We start from the raw sequence: 21,130 nt of genomic DNA, 5'->3' as shown, positions 1-21,130 counted from the left end.
CCGCCCATTCAATGCCTAGTCCAGAGGGAAAGAGCCTATTTGAGACTCGGGCCATTACAATTCTGCCAGCATTATTTAGTAGCTTTTTTCGCCACTAGGCAGGACCACAGCTCACAAAAATAGCATGTTACAAAGTCAACTCTAACAATGACTGCTAAATTCATTATTCTTAAACCAAATGCCTTCCAACATGTCAAAGGGAGTCCTGAGGCGAGTTTGATCCTTCAGGGGAATTTTAATATTTTAAAGAAAATTGTTGGGAAAACTCCTTCCCTTTCCACCTCCCTCTCTTCTCCCACCACTTCCTTCTTTAACAGAAGCCTCAAAATGGCCAAATGGAAAAATGTATGCCAGTGACCAGGTCTACTGTATAATCTGAACAACAGCTTCTCAAAGGGCAACTCAAATCAAAACTAATTGTTGAGAATAGATACTTTCAAAAAAGTTCCAAACTGCCCCCAAATTATTAGACTGTCAACTTGTTATGGGCAGGAAACAGGTCTGCTAATTTTGTTGTTTTGTACTTTCCCATGTGCTTAGTACAGTGCTCTGCACAGAGTAAGCACTCAATAAATGTGACATTAGAGGAAAAGCTTCTGGAGTAAGTTGGGAATTTAAATTCCTTAGCTGAAATTAGAAAACATTTTGTGAAATTCTCTACAGTTGCTGATGTGCTTGTTATTTCTTGCAACACCACTCCTCCATCATATTTTACAATGGAAGACGTGAATGAGGGCCAGAGCCAGGTCGAGACCATGGGAAGATATGCCAGCTTTGTTACCAGGCTCTTGAGTTGGAAAGGAAAACCACTCCCAGCCAATCTCCATCAGTCTAACCTGATCAAGAGTTGGCTTTTGGGTGTGCAGGTGGCAAGTCCTAAAAGGTGACTTCTGGGACTCAGAAACCAGTTATGGGCTGGGGCTCTCCTGAACTAAAGTGCCCAATTTAAAAAAGATCACTCAGTAAGAAAGTTGGGAGTTCCTGGATGCCAGTTTAGTGTGGCCCTACAAATTCTTCTGCCTGTCAACTGCCTATGATCACGGCCTGAATGGACAGGTCACCACCCCCTGGAGACATGTCACCCAATGGTACACTAAGAGAGGAACCATTTGGAACCAATCAGAAATCACACACCCTAAAAAGCTGGAGAGCCATTTTCAACCAGGTGATTAAATTTTCCATGCCATCTGCCAAAACTATTCTTAAGGGGAATTAATATGACAGTGCAAAGTGAGTAGGAAAGAGACAGAGGAACAGAATGCAAAACTACCTATGTTTCAATGGGGTTGAAATGCAGTACAGTGTGGGATAGACACACACACACACACACGAACAGTGAGTGTATGTTAACATATATTCAAAAATGACACCATTGGTTAAGGCTAAAAAGACCCAGATGTGACCTACACTCCATTCCACATCATAAATGAGGGCATCTTTTCTAGCCCCTTCCCAAATTAGGGCGAGCCTTCCTCAAAAGGATTAAAAACAAAGAAAAGCTGCTAGCTCAGACACAGAGCTAGGGGTAGTTTAAAGGTAACTCCCACTGAATGAAGCCTCTCGTTGGTTTTTCATCAGACTGATCTCCTACTCCATACCCTGATCCATTCCTCGTATCACTCTCCAATCCAACCAGTGAGGGTAGGGTGGCTGTCAGGGACAGGGAGCCTGCCTCCGCCTGCCCTGACATGGGGCTCACCCCAATCCTCGAGCTCGAACCGATCCCACTCTTGACTTAGCTGGAGAACCAGGCCCTAATCACCTTTCGGCAGAGTGATGACACTCTACCGAATGTTGTGGACTCCAATTCTTCAATACAGGGTGGGCCTCTCCCTAGTGCTCTCCGAGAAGGTAATTCACTAGGACGACCCTCAATCTATGGACACGCAGCTTCGTCTGGCTTGACAAAATCACCACATTTTTCTTCCTCCACCCTTCCTCATAGTGGTCAACTGAGAGGGGCAGTGGGGAAAGTGATAGTACAATTACGAAGGCGGAAGCACTGCATTTGTGAAGCTGGTTCAATGGACTGTCCTTCAGGACTGAATCCGACAATCACTCATCTTTATTGAACATTTACTCTGCAGAGCTCTAAACTAAGCATTTGGGAAGTACACAATACAATAAGGTTGGTAAGACACCACCCTCCCTAAAGTATATTAGAGTCTAGTTGAGGGAGACATATTAAAATACATTACAGACTGAAGCTCATAGATGTAGGTGATTTCCAGAGAAATTAGCTTACATAAGCTCCTTGAAGGTAAGAAACAGGTGTTTTGCTCTTCATGTACTCTGCCAAGCACTTAAAATGGTGTTTTGCATTCAGGAAAGGCTCAATAAATGCCACCGATTACAAACTGAACAAAATCCAGGCACTTCTGACTACGCTCAAACCTGCCTGCATGCAGGTCACATCACAAGATTGAACACTAACTATGCAAAGTTTTATCATCATGACATAACCCCGGAAAGTAATAATCCTCTCCTAAATAGGAAAAAGAGTTGATTTTGCTAAGGACTGGGAAACCAAAAGCACATAACTAAAGGTTCAAGGAAGGGAGTATGAGAAGAGAGGCAGGGGAGAGTTACTGAACTGTATAATCATTTTACCCCAGCAGAGTTCTTTTCTTACAATTCTTAGCCTGAAGGAAATTCTTACCATGAAATGATTATGGAGGTTACCAGGTAAATAACTAGAGAAAAGAACAAGAAAGGAAGATGGGATCCAAAACTAATGTAAGAGGATGGCCTTAGGATATATCAGAATCCCCATCTGGGGCCATACCATCAAAGCCCCTTGTTTTAAAAGGAAAAATTCCATCATTTCCAGTAATGGTCATGAAAACTGCACTCTCATTGTTATGTACTAGAATGATCTAGGCCATTATGAACAGATTCTACACACACACACACACACACACACGTATACATATATATGTATATATACAACATATATTAATAGGTAGCCTAACAACCTAACTGAAACAGAGCCCCACTAATCTAATGCTAACCTTCTCACTGTATCTCAATATCATGCATCTCTCGTCCACATCCTACCTCTGGCCTGGAATGCCCTCCCTCCTCATATCAGACTGATAATTGCTCTCCCCCACTTCAAAGCCTTATTGAAGACACATCTCCTCCAAGAAGCCTTCCCTGACTGAGCCCTCCACTCCTCTTCTCCCACTCCCTTCATCCTGACTTGCTCCCTTCATTTATCCTCCCACCCATCCCCACAGCACACATGTATATATCTGTAATGTATTTATCTATATTGATGTCTGTCTCCCCCTCTACACTGTGAGCTCGTTGTGGGCAGGGAATGTGTCCGTTACACTGTGCCCGCCCAAGCACTTAGTACAGTGCTTTGCACTCAGTAAGTGCTCAATAAATACAATTGAATGAATGAATGAATAATTGTGGAGCCAAACAAAAGCATTCCCTTTCCACACCAGGCCTCCACTAGGAAGCAGCATGACACAGTGAACAGAGCACAGGCTTGGGAATCTGAAGGACATGGATTCTAATCCTGTCTCTGCCACTTAATTAATTAATAATAACATTTGTTAAGTGCTTACTATGTGCAGAGCACTGTTCTAAGCACTGTGAGGGATACAAGGTGATCACGTTGTCCCACGTGGGGCCCACAGTCTTAATCCCCATTTTACAGATGAGGTAACTGAGGCTCAGAGAAGTTAAGTGAGTTGCCCAAGGTCACAAAGCAGACATGTGGTGGAGCCAGGATTCGAACCCATGACCTCTGACTCCAAAGCCCGTGCTCTTTCCACTGAGCCACACTCTTCTCACTGAGCCACCTGTCTGCTATGTGACCTTGGGCAAATCACTTCACTTCTCTGGGCCTCAGTTACCTCATCTGTAAAATGGGGATTGAGACTGGTAGCCCCATGTTGGGCAGGGACAGTGTCCAACTCGATTTGCTTGTATCCATCCCGGCACTTACTACAGTGCCTGGCACATAAGCACTTAAATACCAAAATAATAATAATAATTATTATTATTATTAAGTGATCAACCCTAGATCTAGCACAGGTTCCCATGATTCTCAAGTGAATCACAGCATCAAGTTACAGAGTCCACCAAAGCAGAGCTCTCCTGCTCAGGCATTCCAGCTGCACAGGTTTTATCGCTCAGTTAATCACTCAATGGTATTTATTGAGGGAGAACTTACTGTGTGCAGAGAACTGTACTAAGCGTTTGGGAGACTACAACACAAAAGAGTTGGTAGGCGCGATCCCTGCCCTCAAAGAGCTTACAGTCTACTGGGAGAGAGAAACATTAAAACAGATTAGGGATTGGGGAATTAGAAGGGTATAGGAAGATTTACATCTCATCAATCTCACCACGGCCTCTTTTTCCAGTCCTCCCTCTGACCTGGAACTCCCAACCCCTCCATGTACGCCAGTCATCACTCTCCCTTCACAACTTCATACCCTCCAAGGAGGTTTTCGCCGATTAAGCCCTCTTTCCCCGACTCCCTCTCTCTTTTTGTCATCTATCCACTTAGATCCGTACCTGTACCATGCTTTTCAGGGAAGCAGTGTGGCTCAATGGAAAGAGCCCGGGCTTGGGAGTCAGAGGTCATGGGTTCTAATCCTGGCTCCACCACTTGTCAGCTGTGTGACCTTGGGCAAGTCACTTAACTTCTCTGAGCCTCGGTTACCTCATCTGTAAAATGGGGATTAAGACTGTGAGCCCCACGTAGGATAACATTATCACCTTGTATCCCCACCAGAGCTTAGAACAGTGCTTCACACATAGTAAGCCCTTAACAAATGCCATTATTATTATTATTACCCTTCGGGAACTTAGTATTCACCCCACCCTCAGCCCCACAGCACTTACGTACATATCCATAATTTATTTCTTTATATTAAAGTCTTTCTCCCCCTCTAGACTGTAAGCTCCTGTGGGACTGGAACTTGTCTGCCAACTCTGTTGTATTTGTACTCTCCAAGGTGATTGACTGACATAAGTATTGTGGGGCTGGGGTAAATATCAAAAGTGCTTAGAGGATACAGAGTCAAATGCAGAGTTGATACAGAGCCGAGGACGGATAGGGGAAATAAGGTCTAGCACAATGATCCCGTAATCTAGAAAAATCAACTGATTACAGCACAGGCTGGTGATGCAATCTATACCTCTACCCTTACCCAAGTGAAAAACTACAATCCCACCTAACATAGACAGATCCTAACGGACTGAGAGCCATGCTTTTCAGTAGCACCCCTTGGTACATGAACAGGGATATTTCAAATGGGCAGGTGGCATGTATGAAACAGACTGCCTCTCATTCCTTCAATCGTATTTATTGAGCGCTTATTGTGTGCAAAGCACTGTACTAAGCGCCTCTGAATAATACTCTCAAAGACGGAATCTCACGTACAAGAGCACTATCCTATAATATGTAGGAACGCTACAAATAGGGTGGGTGTAGACAGTCAGTGGCAGAACCATGAATTTGGTCTCCTGAGACTTGAGAAGCCCTTCTGCTGTCCAATTTAGGAGCCAACTTTTCAGCCCGCCCTTGCCTTTAGCACCTTCCCCTCTTCACCATCCCTCAACCACCCTCTCCTTCAGAGCTTTCCTAAAAGGCCACCTTTTCAAGGAAGCATTCCCTGGTCAGGCTCCTTACTTCCAGGCACGTGACTCCATTTGACACCTCGGCACTCATGTGTTTAAGTCACTTGGTTCTCAGCTCTCTCCCGCTAGACTGTAAGTTCCATGGAAGCAGAGATGGTGTGTACTTACTCTAGACTACTCAAACACTCTGCTTGGTGCTCCTGCTCAGAGTAAACAATCTGATTGTTTACACCACTGATTGTCCAGTTTCTTCAGTATGGGAAATTAATCAATTTAGGTCTACTGTTTCTCCCAATAGGTGGAAGGGTTTCAAGGCAGAGACAGGATGTCTTTAACATCTTTTGTTTATTCCCCAAGCCTCTAGCTACAATAGGCACTCAATAAATTGGTTGGATTGAGGCAGTGGGCAACCCACAGTTACTATCTTATTTGGCTGACAAACTCGCCGGACTGCACAGAGCACTGGGAAGGAGGAAATGTCCTTTAAAAGCAACAAGCTTTGTGGATGGTAAAATTTGAATGAGTATATCCCCTCATCTGTTTCGGTAGCAGCTAAAGTTGTTGGAAGCACAAATCTCTTGCACACTCACATACTCCGGAGACATGGAGTAAATGAAATGATGGAAGTCTACCTGAAGGGGTAATAGGATAATCATCCTAGCTAAACAGATCAGACCCACTCTCCCATGTCAGCAAGAATGGTCATAGTCTGATAAAAAATAAGCTTCAGGCAAAAAATTGGGCCCATTTTCAGCAGCAGGGAGAGTTAAACGGCAATTTTACACAGTCCATGCTCTGTCTACTTCCCCTCACAGAATCACAATTCCCAGGCCAAAACGAAGAAGGCATCTGCGAAAATGGCTTCAGGAGGCAGGTATGTAATTGTGATGATGCTTGCAGGTAAGCAAAGACGCAAGGAAAGTTGTTTTGCTCTGCAAGCCACTAACATTACTAAGGTGCCTTTTACGAATCTGCCACATGCAAGGGCCAAGGGCCCAGTTATTCTTATAAGCCAGAAGGAACTGAGAAGAAGCATCTGGAAAGCGTGCTCAGTAATCTTTCCTAGTTCATGTGTTCAAAAAATCCACCTACAGCCCTTGTTTGGAAAGGATGAGGCGGAGTCAAAAATATTTTTTTAAAAAAGAAAAAAGACATGAGACAGGGACAGGCGAGAGGAACCAAAACGAAAGGGGCAGTGAGCCTTGCTGCCCTATGCTCCAAAGCCGCTCACCTTTCCCCACTCAGACTGGTCCGCCAGGAGGCCTTCTTGTTATGACATCAGCCTCATGTGTCTTGGGGGCAGAGTCAGCAAACCGACCCCCCTTCCTGCTCCCAGGGTCACCCCCTTCTCTGACCTCTGGTGATACAAGAAACTGGAGGGACACCCTACCCTAACCCTCACCCTCCATTACTGCAGAGATGAAAAGAGGAGGAAATTCCATTAAAGAAAGGGGATAGCCTGACAAGCTGCTCACTAGGACGATCAAAGTGTTTTAATTAATCAATCAGCAGGGAAACAATTAGCTCAACAGACCTAAACTCTTCCTTTCTTCCTCAAATTTACACATTTCAGCCCATCCTCCATATGCCCAGCATGGCTCACTTCCCCAGGGCTCCCCACCCAAGCAATAACTCAGAAGCAAGAGGCAGAACCGGCAGTTAGGAACGAAGGCCAAGAAATGGGCATTATTAGCAACTGTGGCTAAGGCCATCCAAGGCGTTAATGACCTGGGCAGTTCCACAGATAGCCCTCAGAGGTACGGACCCTCAAGAGGCTCCTCCACTGAAGCAAAGGGTGGAATCCTGCCAGGAATTATTGGTGGCATTTGAATGGGAAAGTTCCTTGGCAAGGGTCATCCAAACAGTTGGGAACACAGCAGGGGATTCAAAATGGGCCTGAGTGCACCGTCAGCAATTCAAAGTGGGCACAACCAGTCTGACAGAGTAACTAGAAGGGCAGTCTCTGACCTGTTCGTATACATTTGCCTTTAGAAAATACAGTAATCCATAAGGGTATAGTTATTTTTAAAAGGAATTTGATGGTTGTCATTTCGATGGGCAAATCTTTCCTTAAAAATGTTGGTGCTCTTAAATCCCAAAAGTTCTTTGCTGTGATTGCACTACAGGGGGTACCACCGAGACTCCTTGGGAGTCTTCCCAGTGCCTAAATACTGGCTCACAGGAGAAGTCTTAAGTGGGTCTCATTCTTGTTGGCCTAATTGCAGGCTGGGTCTGGCAGCAGCTTCTCTTCATTCCATTTTGCCTTCTGGAAATACAAATCACCGGTCCATCACTTTGTACTGGCACCTGAAGAGCTCAGCGCATAGAATGGGAACCCTTCACTAAATGTTCCACTCCCAAGGCCTCCAAGGGACACATGGGGAATTTCCAATCAATCAATCAATCATATTTATTGAGTGCTTACTGTGTGCAGAGCACTGTACTAAGTGCTTGGGAAGTACAAGTTGGCAACATATAGAGACAGTCCCTACCCAACAGTGGGCTCAAAGTCTAGAAGACTCTAGAAGAAGTCTAGAAGTTTCTGGACAAGGACGAGATGGGGAAACTATCAGGGTGGCTCAGTGGAAAGAGCACGGGCTTGGGAGTCAGAGGTTACGGGTTCAAATCCCAGCTCCGCCAATTGTCAGCTGTGTGACTTTGGGCAAGTCACTTAACTTCTCTGTGCCTCAGTTACCTCATCTGTAAAATGGGGATTAAGACTGTGAGCCCCATGTGAGACAACCTGATCACCTTGTATCCTCCCCAGTGCTTAGAACAGTGCTTTGCACATAGTAATCACTTAACAAATCCCATCATATAAAGCTTTTCTAGACAATGGTGTATCAAGCTTGGGTCTCCTGCCTGAATGTGAGCTCCCCTCTAGACTATGGGCTCGTTGTAGGCAGGGAATATGTGCTAATTCTGTTGTACTGTACTTTCCGAAGCGCTTAATATAGTGCTCTGCACCTAATAAGGGCTCAGTAAAGACCACTGATTGATTGGTTGGGCATATTTGTGAGAGGAATAAAGAGTAAGGAAAGAGAAAGGGATGGGAGGACTGGACGATGGATTTCCTTCATAGCAGATGCCTTCAGTAATACCTACTGGGCCCATACAATGTGCAGAACCCTGGATAGTATAACCCAGTCCCTTCCCATTCCCCCCGTTCCAAGATGCATTCTTCAAAATGTATGCACCTGAGCTCACCCTCATCACAAGAAAAAATATGTTCTTGCACTGAATTTTTTTTTTACTTTCTCAGCGGTGAAATGCCCCATCCTTTCAGACCAGGGACATGGGAGTTTGTTTTGTGTGTGGGTGCCACCCTATCCCCTGTCTTGTGTTTGCTATTCCAAGTCTTGTGAAGGTGAGACTTTCCAATTTTTAAAGCTCTCCTGAATAAAAGGTTCCACAATTTCCCTTAGTTCCTGAATCAAACATTCCTCCTCCCTGTTGGAAAGTTCTTTACATCAGGCAAATTGGAAGATTTCTAATCTATTCACCCCAAGGTGAGTACAGATTGGAGCCAGCATAGGAAGTGGAAAGGATGCTTACCTTACTCGTTTTACCTCAAGCCCATCTCTACAGGAGAGGTCCTTCTGGTGAAAGTAGTACGTAAACTGATAAATTATTTAAACTCATTTACAAAGCTGATCTAACTGATTTCCCTTCTGCTGCAATTTAGATCCCTCATTCTGTTCTTAATAATATTGTTCTTATTACTTTAGTTGGCATTTCTTCTACTTTAATAAAGGGGCAGTTCTGAACCTTTAGAATGATTCTGGTGAGACTAAATAGTATTTATTGACTGCTTACTCTGTACAGAGCACTGTACTAAGCAGGAGAGTGCATTGTAGGCTCCCTCTAGACTGTAAGCTCATTGTGGGTAGGGAATGTGTCTTGTATTCTCTCAATACAATCGCTTGTATTGAGAGAACTTGTATTCCCTCAAACGCTTTGTACAGGGCTTTGCACACAATAATTGCTCAATAAATACCGCTGATTAATACAAGAGAATTAACAGATTTGATCTCTGCCCTCAAGAAGCTTCAATCCATTGGGGGAGACACACACTAAAAGAAATTACAGGAAGGAGGATGCAAAAAAGGTTAAAGATACATACACAGGAACAACAGAACCTCCCCAGTAGCTAGCTAATCTTCCTCTCCATCACTAGCTATCTGTCACGGATGCCATAGTTACGGGCTTGTGAGATGGGGAGGATGCTGAGGTTATCAACAGTGATGGAAAAGGTTGATAGAAGTTATTTAGGGAAGATGAGGAGTTGGGTTTTGGGTGTCTTGAGGGGCAGGCAGGCTATCCATGGAAGGATTACCCTGGAAGCAGAAGAGAGACTGCAGTGAGGGAGAGAGATCAGGGTTAAAGTCAAATGAAACCGATGGAGTGGATAAGCTTCCTGAGAGAATGTAGAATGAGAATTGAAGGGGATCCAAAAGTGAACCCTGAGGAACACCCACAGTTAGGGAATGGAAAGCAGGGAAGAGACGACAAGGCGATTTAGCAAATTACCTCTGCCAAACACTTGCTACTGAGAATGGTCCCCACTATCCAATGGGTCTGCATTAAAGGTTCATAACTGTGTCGGTGAACAACCGGATGCTGACAGATAAGCCTCATCAAGATTCTCCAAATAAAGTTCAATATTTAAAAACTCGTCTGGCATCACTGTTTCCCCTCTCATTTCAAAGTCTTTCAACCCCAAACTGGTAGTGGTTTATTCTTTGTTTTTAATTAAAGTAAGCAGTTGATTCCACGGCTCTGGAAAAACCATCTTTTTTGTGACAATCAAATTGAACTTTCAACTTAATCTGCAAAGCCATTTTTCCCAGTACATTCAGAAGCTGACAGAAGGAGAAGCAGAGATGGAGCATAATAATGGCGGGGGGCGGGAGGGGGAGAAGAGCAAGGAAATGTGTAAAGAATGTGTAAAACAATCATCCTGAATCAGCTCTAAGAAGCTCTAACGGAATTACGGTCACCCTGACAGAAACAGTCAGGTCGCGGACAAGATTTAATCATTTCTTCAGAACCATCTTGCAGGGGAGACTGAGGTTCAGTAAGCATTTCCCTACTGCACTAAGACATATTAACTATATAACTATAATGATATATATAACTATAACTATATATATATAATTACTATGTATACATGTACACACACACACACACACACACACACACACACACACACACACACACACACACACAGAGAATATCCACACACAATTGCACAGACTTGGGAGACAGACCTGCAAGGAAAGGATTGCAAACCTAGAACCAAGGACCCTATCTAACTCTGCAGAAGGAAACCACCATTTATCTGGCAGTCAAATCTGGAGTAACCAGGGAGTACAAAACACAACATTGAGGCTAATCAGGAATTTGGGCAAGAGGGCATGTTGGACCTGGAGAGGCAAGAGTTACTGGGGTGAGGAACTATAATAAAATGCCATACTTCCCTGGAAGAGTCTCCTGATAACCAGGGAGCAGATCAGATCCAAGCCAACAGAATTAAGAAGGAGGTAATGATGCAGGTCAAAAGCTAGCTCTCATCCATTCATTCAGTCGTAATTATTGAACGCTTACTGTGTGCAGAGCTCTCTCTACTCTTCTTGGATTACTTTGGAACAGTGGGGCTTAGTAGAAAGAGTACGGGCCTGGGAATCAGCGAACCTGGGTTCTAATCCCAGATCTGCCACTTGCCTGCTATGGGACCATGGGCAAGTCAGTTAACTTTTCTGGCCTTGGTTTCCTCATCTGTAAAATCACAAATTAAACACCTGTTCTTCCTCCTACTTAAATTGTGAACCCGGGAAGTCAGAGATGGTGTCCAACATATTTTTTGTACTCCAGGGTTTAGTACAGTGCTTGGAACAGAGTAGGTGCTCAACAAATATCACTATTATCTCTCTTCCAACCACTGCAGGGACAACACAGCTCCCAGCTTCCACTGCCCTGGGAATTTTCTGATCCCTTTGAGGAAAACAAACATTAAGTCAGTGACTATTAGAAAAAAATACAAAATAATAGGATAGAGCTGGCCCTCAGGGACCTAAACCTAACTGCTTCCTCTCTCTTTCCTCCACAAACAGCATCAGAGCCTGCTGATTGGGGTCTTGGACCCGAGAAAACAATCTGACTCATTTGGGGCAATCTCTACCCTCAGCACAAATCACCTGCCTTGGCCTTCAATTTATGAATTAAATTGTGTTCTATCTAGTCTTTTCTTTGTTTCTCCCACACAGAGATAGGACAGGGCCAGATCTTCTCCTTACTTTACAATTCAATAACCAAGGTTTTATGATGGCGGTGGTGGTGGAGGAAATGAAGGTGGTGATAAACTCCGGCAGCTTACGGAATCGAAATTTTTTCTGAAATCCTTTCCATGTTTTAACTGCAGCCTCGGCTGATCTTGGCAAGGCCACCTTCGAGAAGTAAGCAAAAGACACAGCCTCCTCAGGATGCGGTACAATGGTGATAATTATTTTGGTATTTGCTAGGTGCTTACTATGAGCCAAGCATTGTATTAAGCCCTAGGGAAGACACATGATAATCAGGATGCATTCAGTCCTTGTCCAACATAGAGCTCACAATCTAAGGAGAAGGGAGACGAGGTACAGTATCCCCATTTTACAGAGGCACAGAGAAGTAATGTGACTTGCCCAAGGTCACCCAGCAGGCAAGGGGCAGAGCCAGGATTAGAACCTCAGTCCTTTGACTCTCTGGCCCCTGCTCTTTCACCTGAGCCACACTGCTTCTCTTCTTAAGCACCTATATTATATGCAAATGCTAGGGAAAGGTACAAGGACATTTCTTTCCAAGTTCTCTAATGGGTAGCTGTCCTTCCTGATGCAACCAGCCATCCCCACACTCAGGAAGCATGACCCAATGCCAGGTTCAGAGGGAAGTAAACTGCTGTTGAATCAAAATCCCCTGGAGACCAATTCTTGTAGCCACGAAGATGATCAGAGTGTGGGAGCAGCCTGCACACTAGGAAAGAAGATCAAACACCAGAAAAGCAGCATGGCCTAGTTCATAAAGCACAGGCCTGAGTGTCAGAAAGACTTGGGTTCTAATCCCAGATCCATTACTCGCCTATTGTGTGACCTTGGGTAAGTCACTATTCTGGGCCTCAATTGCCTCATCTGTAAAATGGGGATTAAGACTGTGAGCCTCATGTGGCACACAGACTACGTCCAACCTGATTAACTTGTATCTACCTCAATGCTTAGTACAATACCTGGCATATATTAAGTGCTTAAATACCATAAAAAAAACAGTATTTTCTCTCCTTCCTGGCACATCAAAATTTGTTGGGAAGAACCTGCCCAGAAAGTAAACACTCTTCTCCTCAGTGCTCATGCTAGACACCAAGAGAATTTTCATCCTCTGCAGTGGTTCCACTATTCCTTCAAAGATCTAGAAGGGGGCATGAAGATTCAGGGGACTGCTTTCTCACTAACAGGCACCAGCCCATGATTTCGATTTTCAAGCACAGGACAACAGACTCACAACTCAAAGATGACTGTGGCCACAAAGAAACACTGGCCCTGAGTCACTACAGTATCTCAAAGTGAGTAACACCTCTATTGCTACCAGTTCAAGGACCCAACGATTATTTACAGTCCTTCACAAAGCCCTCAGTTAGAAAGAGAAATTGTATCAAAATTTAAAACCAAAGAGAGAAGAGAGTGCCGCCGGAAAAATAAAAAGACTTTCCAACACCGACTACTCCATCACGAACCCCAAATTACCCATGTGTTAATCACACCCTTCAAAACAGAGCTCATTCTTATGGTTTAGCTTCCAGGAAAAAGTCAAACTTTAGCCACAGATCCCTCTGTTGCAAGATAATAATAATAATAATAATAATAATAATCGTATTTGTTAAGCATTTACTATGTGCCGGGCACTCTTCTAGGCAGTGGTGTGGAGATGAATAAATTGGTTTGGACACAGTCTCTATCCCACATGGGGCTCACAATCTTGATCCCCATTTTACAGATAGGGTAACTGATGCCCAGAGAAGTGAAGTGATTTGCCCAAGTTCACGCAGCAGACAAGTGGTGGAGTTGGGATTAGAACCAAAACAGCAGATCCTTTGATTGCTTTTCCACTAAGGAAGAATACTTTTCTTTGCTATATTTGCCACATGCCTATAAATGCAATTCCACACTAGTGACTCAGTTATAAATTCCCCCGGCCCCTGAAGAGCATCCTAATTCCTGCCATTAAGGACTGTCCCCCCGCCTTTCTGGCCACCTCAACCTAACACAGGCCGAAATAGCTACTGAGCCACCAAATCCAGGCATAAGGGGGAAGGACAGGGGCCACGGCCTCCAATGCTTTTGGGGGTGGCTCTCCTTGCCCCTGTCAAAGTGAAAGGAGGTGGATGGAAGTTGAAGTTGCAACAATGCGACTGGCCAAACTACAGCCCCACTGCTTTTTGTATGTGTCTCTCATGGTCCCACGTGTCCTCTACACTGTAAGCTCATTGTGGGCAGGGACTATGCCTGTTTATTGTTATACTATATTCTTCCAAGCACTTAGTACAGTGTTCTGCACACAGTGAGCGCTCAATAAATATGACAATGAATGATGGCATTTCTCCCACCCAGTCCTGGGCACAGGTCTTTGTGCCCACTTCTCTGACCCATGTGTGTGTCTCTTGCGTCTGTCTGTCTGAACACTGCACTCCCCTTCCTGAGGCTCACTCGGGGGGGGAATGAGCACCAATTTTACCCAAGCCCTGTCCCCCCGGGAGGCTTTATGCTCAAATTGAAACCTTATAACCACCACAACAAAGGTCACGAAAATATCCACCCCATTTGGGGACCCTACTAATTACCACCTTGCTGGCTGGCAGGGCCTGCTGGTAAAGGGAGAGGACAACAAAATGCACAATGACTTCAACACTGGTCACCTTAGACCTCTAAAAAACCTTGAGGCTGATAATAGGCTGCCTGACTAATGGAAGCAGTGGAAAAAAACAAAAGCTTTGAGGCAAACCGAGTCACCTCTATAGGTTTGCTGACATGGTATCTGATTAAACCCAAATTTAGAGTAAGAACACCCTCCCTGCAAACTCTACACTCCTTAGCCCTCATAAATATTTGTCTTCTCAACTTATTTTTGACCATTCCAGTTGCAAATACTTTTATGTTTTTCGCCCCCATTAGAGTGTAGTTCCTTCTGGGCAAGGAAATCATCCCTCATTTTCTGTACTTCTCAAGTACTGAGTACACAGTGCACTGCACCAAGAATGCACACAGAAACACTATTATTATTCTCACCACCACCACCACCACTAGCACTACCACTACTAAAAAGACAGGATGCTGGTTCCATCTTGGAAAGGGAAAAAGAGGAGAAAGTTCCTTCCTGTGAGTGAGCCAATCTGAAGATAATAACTAATATCAACCGACAATACGAAGTAGTAATGTCAAAAACTTCACAACAATCTACAACTAGAAGGAACCTCAAAAAGTTAATCTAAGCCCATGCAGATAGATAAGAATCAAACATATTTACTAAGCACTTACTGTGTGCACAGCACTGTACTAAGTGCTTGGGAGAGTACAACAGAATTAGCTGACACATTCCCTGCCCATAACAAGTTTACAGTCTAGAGGGGGAGAGAGTCAATAAAAATAAATAATTATTCATATTCCTATTTTTACAGTTCCATTGGGAATGAGATTTCTCAACTTCTCTCAATCACCCAGTCCAGTGTCACAATGATTACAGAAACAAAGTTTCTGAAAACATCTCATCTAAATCCATCCCACGGCAGCTTTAACCCACTTCTCAGTGAAAATTGTGCTCTCCTGAGGTGTCAACTACAATGATATTCACTCACCCCCATCAACCAACATTTTTTTCCCCTTATTCCCCTAAAATCTCATTATTCAGTACTGCTCCGATTAAAACTTTTATGGGCTGCAGTTCATTCCCATCATCAGCAAGAGGCATTATTACAACCACAAAATAGGATTAGCCAGGAATGGGAAAGTGAGGCCCATATAAGATTCGCCCTCCAGAGGCTCCCACACCGAAGGCATTGGCTAGCAGTCGACCAATTCCCTCACACTCTCGTTTCATTTAATTTATCTGACAAGATCAGCCTGGGTAGCTCACAAGGGGAAATGATTCCCACTTCTCTAGCCAATCTCCCGATGCCCTGAAAGAAACAGCGAGAGTGAATCCTGGGCTTCAGATGCATAGGGGTAAAGGGGCCCCTCTTGGCTAATCCCATTTCGCCCAAAATTTAGGTTTTGTAGTTCCCATAGGCTGCTCAGGCTCTGGAAAACAGGTGTGGCAATATTTGTAAGAGTCTGGTTGCCCAGTGTCTTTAGAAGACAATAAAGACATGGTTGGCAAACGTTTTCTCCTCTGTTGCCAGCACCCCCAAAACCCAGCACAATCCTATTAACATCTGACTTGAAAGAGGGTGTCCAGCCCTGAGAATGGGGGGAAACAGTGCTTGGAGCCACAGGAATAATAAGTGCAGAAAAGCCGTGCACTCAGAACGTGCCTGCTAATTCTGTTGTATTGTACTCTCCCAGGTGCTTACTACAATGCTCTGTACATAGTAAGTGCTCAATAAATACAATTCAGTGCAGCAGCATGGGCCTGGGAGACAGAGGATCTGATTTCTAATGACAGCTCTGCCACTTCTTTGTGTCTCAGTTCCCTCATCTGTAAAATGGATATTAAGATTGGGAGCTCCAAGTGAAACAGGGACTGTGTCCAACCTGATTATCTTATATCTACACCAGCACTTAGTACAGTGCCTGGTACAAAGTAAGCATTTGAATGCCATGTATATATATATTTGAATGCCTGTATATATGTTTGTACATATTTATTACTCTATTTATTTATTTATTTATTTTACTTGTACATATCTATTCTATCTATTTTATTTTGTTAGTATGTTTGGTTTTGTCTCCCCCTTTTAGACTGTGAGCCCACTGTTGGGTAGGGACTGTCTCTATATGTTGCCAACTTGTACTTCCCAAGAGCTTAGTACAGTGCTCTGCACACAGTAAGCGCTCAATAAATACGATTGATGATGATGATGATGCAAAAAAAATTACTGTTCTACGCACTGAGGAAGATACTATCACCTCAGACATGGTTCCTGCCCAATCTGGGGCCTACAGTCTAAGTGTAGGAGTGCTCCTAAAGATTAAAAAAAAATGCTCATCCTATAGTAAAGACTACCCAGCAGACAGAAACGGGAGAATCATTTACTCTACTGGAGACCTACTCAAGAGAACAGCTTGGACTCATTTACACTGAGTCGAGATAACAGAAGTTGAATGTCAGGGTGTTTGTGCAAACGGCAGAGGCTATTCAACCAGCCCTGGAATCTGCCTGAGGAAAGAACGACCTGACCCTGGACACACAGTAGGACCAAGGGCAGCTGGGGAGAGGAGAGAGAAGCGAGGAGAAAGGAGACAGAGAGAGAAAGTGTGTGTAAGGGATAGGAAGAGACAGACTGACAGACTTGTAATTTGGGGAAATTCTTGCAGCTGCACAACCTCTAGTGCCCTGGGAAATTCCTCCTGTAACCAACTGTACACTCATCTTCTCATCTCATTTTTGATAACTTATTGGGGATTTCGGCTCAGTACTTCCCACTCTTACTTCAGGATTCTCAGGACACCTATGTCACCATGTTTCTCACGGACACTGCAGTCACCGTTTGCACGGACCCGACATGCCATCATCATATTTCCGAAAGACAGTCGCATTCGGTTAACCACGTGGAAAGGATTGGAGATCAGACATTATTAGTCTCTAAGAGCTACCTCTTTCCCTGCCTCCGGCACAGCTACTCAACTTGGTGGGAAAACTATTTCCTGGACTTGCGGGGGTTACTTACTGTCTGATTCCGTTGTCACCATTAAACAGCAGAGAACGACCACTGGTACAGAGAATGCTGAAATACAGGAGTTGGGCACCATATTCTAAAGCGGAGCCTTCTCCTCTGCAGTCAGTCCGGAGGTAAACTGTCAATGCATCCAACATTAGATATGCAGATTTATATCTGGAAACCAAGGGAGAGAAATAAAAATCACATTAGATTGACTCCCTCTTGCATAAGATATTACTTCTCCACATTCCCATCCTCAAGGCTGTTAAAGTGCAACAGATCCGCAACAAAGGAATACTATTCCTTAAAGAAGAATGAGGCACTGAATGAAACCTTTCAGTGATCCTAGCTACTGAGAGCTAGCCCTGAGTCTCATTAGTTCCTGAAAGGTGGCTGTGCTCCCAAAAATCTGGTAAAACCCACGCAGGAGAAAGAAGGATGCCCCAACGAATACTACCATCCCATTATGTCGGGCTGCACAACACAATCCACGCAATCTACCTTCCCCAGCCTGAGCATCTGAAAATGCTTTGTAAAAACAGCTTAGTGCTGACCTGGATATAATGAGACCAGATTATCCTGTTATGCATTATTTCATAAAAATTATCAGCCTTTCTTGGCTTAGACTCGGAATTCAGTATCAATTACCCAGCACCCTGACAGCGTCAAACTCCGAGACCCTGCTTCTTGTCCCTAGATGTGAAACACCTCAAATAAGGAGTTTGAAAAAAGGTCATCACCTCTCCGAGAGCAGAGCCTGGCTGTAATTTGCTTGGCTTAGTGCCCACTCCCTGCATCTGATTCACAAACCCACAATGATGATGGTGATGGTAAAGATGAGGTCTGTTCTTGGTACCATTAAGAGCAAGAAAAGCAGCAATATCCTGCTGCTATTGATCTCAATTTTTTCCCATCAATATGACTCAATTTTACAACCTTCCATTCAGATTCCAAATCCTCTCCTCTTTCACCATTACCAGATCCTCAGAGTGCTGCTTCTCTTTCCTCTCTCTTCCCCACATCTGAATCATTGCCCTCTTGATGTTCTTAATGGTATTTCTTTAGGGGTTACTACATGCCAGACACTGAACTAAGCTCTGGGATAGATACAAACTAATCAGGTTGGATACAGTCCCTGTACTGCATGGGGCTCAAAGTCTGTATCCCCATTTTATAGACGAGATAACTGAGGCCCAGAGAAGAGAAGCGATTTGCCCAAGGTCACACAGCAGACAAGTGGTGGGGCTGGGATTACTGGGCTCTGACTCCCAGTACTCCTTCCATGAGTTCAAGTCCCGCCTCTGCTAATTGTCAGCTGTGTGACCTTGGGCAAGTCACTTAACTTCGCTGGGCCTCAGTTCCCTCATCTGTAAAATGGGGATTAAGACTGGGAGCCCCCGTGGGACAACCTGATCACCTTGTAACCTCCCAAGCGCTTAGAACAGTGCTTTGCACATAGTAAGCACTTAATAAATGCCATTATTATTACTATTATTATGAGGCCACACCTTCCTCTTTTCCTTTCAAAACAGTTCCCTACAGTCATTTCACTCCCTTGTCTTCCTCCTCCTAATGTCCTCCAGGATCCTTGGCTGGAAGAAGTTAAGTCTATGAGGGACGAATGCTGAGGAACATCCCCCTCACAAGCGGGTGATCCAGAATTTACCCATCCTACAGGTAGGACAGGCTAGAGGAGGAGACAGAATAGAAAAGGCAGGCATAGGAAGGGAAAAGGGGCAGGCAGACTTCCTGATGGAATAATAATAATAATAATAATAATGATGGTATTTATTAAGTGCTTACTATGTGCAAAGCACTGTTCTAACTGCTGATTAATAATGGTATTTGTTAAGCGCTTACTATGTGCAAAGCACTGTTCTAAGTGCTGCGGGGGGGATACAAGGTAATCAGGTTGTCTCACATGGGGTTCACAGTCTTCATCCCCATTTTCCAGATGAGGTAACTTAGGCACAGAGAATTTAGGTGACTTGCCCAGAATACACTACAACAGAGTTGGTAGACACAGTCCCTGCCCACAATAAGCTTGTGAAGTAGCATGGCCTACTGGATAGAGCATGAGTCTGGGAGTCAGAAGGACCTGGGTTCTAATCCTGACTCTATCACTTGACTATGTGACCTTGGGCGACTCGCTTAACTTCTCTGGGTTTATCATCTCATCTGCAAAATGAGGATAGAGACTGTGAGTCCCACATGGGACATGGACTCTGTCCAACCCAATTAACCTGTATCTATCCCTGTGCTTAGAACAGTGTCTGGCGCATAGTAATCAATCAATCAATCAATCGTATTTATTGAGTGCTTACTGTGTGTAGAGCACTGTACTAAGCGCTTGGGAAGTACAAGTTGGCAACATAGAGACAGTCCCTAACCAACAGTGGGCTCACAGTCTAAGTGCTTAGCAAATACAATTGAAAAATGAGCTTACAGTCTAAGAGCTCTTGCTACAAGACCATGCTCATTGATTGTGCCTGGGAAACCAGGGACCAGGCTAAGACTGAAAAATGGGGAAAAAAATATGCCCATTCATAACACTGGCACTGCCCTCCTTCAGGATCCTGTTGTTCCTGGCAAAGACATAGGGTGACAAGAACACTGGCATGCTTGTGGAGGACCAAGGTCATAAATATGGGATGGGCATGGCTATTAAGCCAGTCCAAGGATTCCTAGCTTCTATTCCTGAGAGAGAAGGAACTTTCTTTATGAGAGGCCTCCATATCTAGGGGCCGTTGCCTAACTGGAACTGCAAAGCACAGGTTTGCTGACCTCCCGGAGAGCTGTCCATGCCATGGGGGTGACGCTTTGACAAATGCCTTAATTTAAAGTCTGGTTATTTATACTATTCTTAATTGTTCATGCCCCGTGGGACCTAAGGGTTCAGAGCCAATTAGCAAGACGCCTGATAAATCTTCCCTTCTATGAAAGAAAGCTTCCCTCTCTGAATGCCATTTTTGATTCCGCTGCCAGATGGCAAGAACAATAGAATCAAGAGGCTTTCAGCCAGCTCCGGCCCCCACTTCCTGGATTTTTCTCCCCATCGTGGCCCCGGGCTCTTACTCTGCTCCCATCCTCTGTGATCCAGCTCGAGTTGCAGTCTCTGGAACTCAGGCTTATGCTGTTTGAGATCCAGGGGCCTTGCTCTGCCCTCTGCACATTGCCCTGGGCCCAGAATCTAGCTGGAGCCACCTGGGATTCCCCCATCTGTATCTTGGGACCTTCGGTCTGGGCCCAAATCAATCAATCAATCGTATTTATTGAGTGCTTACTGTGTGCAGAGCACTGTACTAAGCGCTTGGGAAGTACAAGTTGGCAACATATAGCGACAGTCCCTACCCAACAGTGGGCTCACAGTCTAAAAGGGGGAGACCAACCTTCACTTGACAACACCACTCCAACCAATCATGAGGTGGGGAGTTTTCCTGGACCCACCACCTAGCAAGGGCTTGGGAGAAAACGCCCATCTGGAATAACAATAATAATAATGGCATTTGTTAAGCACTTACTGTGTGCAAAGCACTGTTCTAAGCGCTGGGGAGGATATAAGGTGATCAGGTTGTCCCATATGGGGCTCACAGTCTTAATCCCCATTTTACAAATGAGGTAACTGAG

The 21,130-nt window shown here is 44.5% G+C and overlaps 1 protein-coding gene across 11 annotated transcripts in view; it reads right to left on the bottom strand.

Moving 5' to 3' along the window:
* Nucleotides 1–17,677, bottom strand: part of PTPRF (protein tyrosine phosphatase receptor type F) — a 311,983-nt gene extending 294,306 nt beyond the window's left edge. For all 11 annotated transcript variants that reach the window (XM_038760656.1, XM_038760661.1, XM_038760660.1 and 8 more), the window contains exon 1: nucleotides 17,513–17,677. In XM_038760656.1, coding sequence (XP_038616584.1) covers nucleotides 17,513–17,594 — 82 coding nt within the window. In that variant the 5' untranslated portion in view covers nucleotides 17,595–17,677. The remainder of the gene's footprint in view (nucleotides 1–17,512) is intronic.
* Nucleotides 17,678–21,130: the final 3,453 nt, after the last annotated feature.

The sequence above is a fragment of the Tachyglossus aculeatus genome, chromosome 18 (assembly GCF_015852505.1).
Source record: "Tachyglossus aculeatus isolate mTacAcu1 chromosome 18, mTacAcu1.pri, whole genome shotgun sequence".
In the NCBI taxonomy this organism is placed as follows: domain Eukaryota; kingdom Metazoa; phylum Chordata; class Mammalia; order Monotremata; family Tachyglossidae; genus Tachyglossus; species Tachyglossus aculeatus.
The sequence above is the reverse complement of the archived record's forward strand: the minus strand, read 5'-3'. Positions and strand labels throughout refer to the sequence as shown.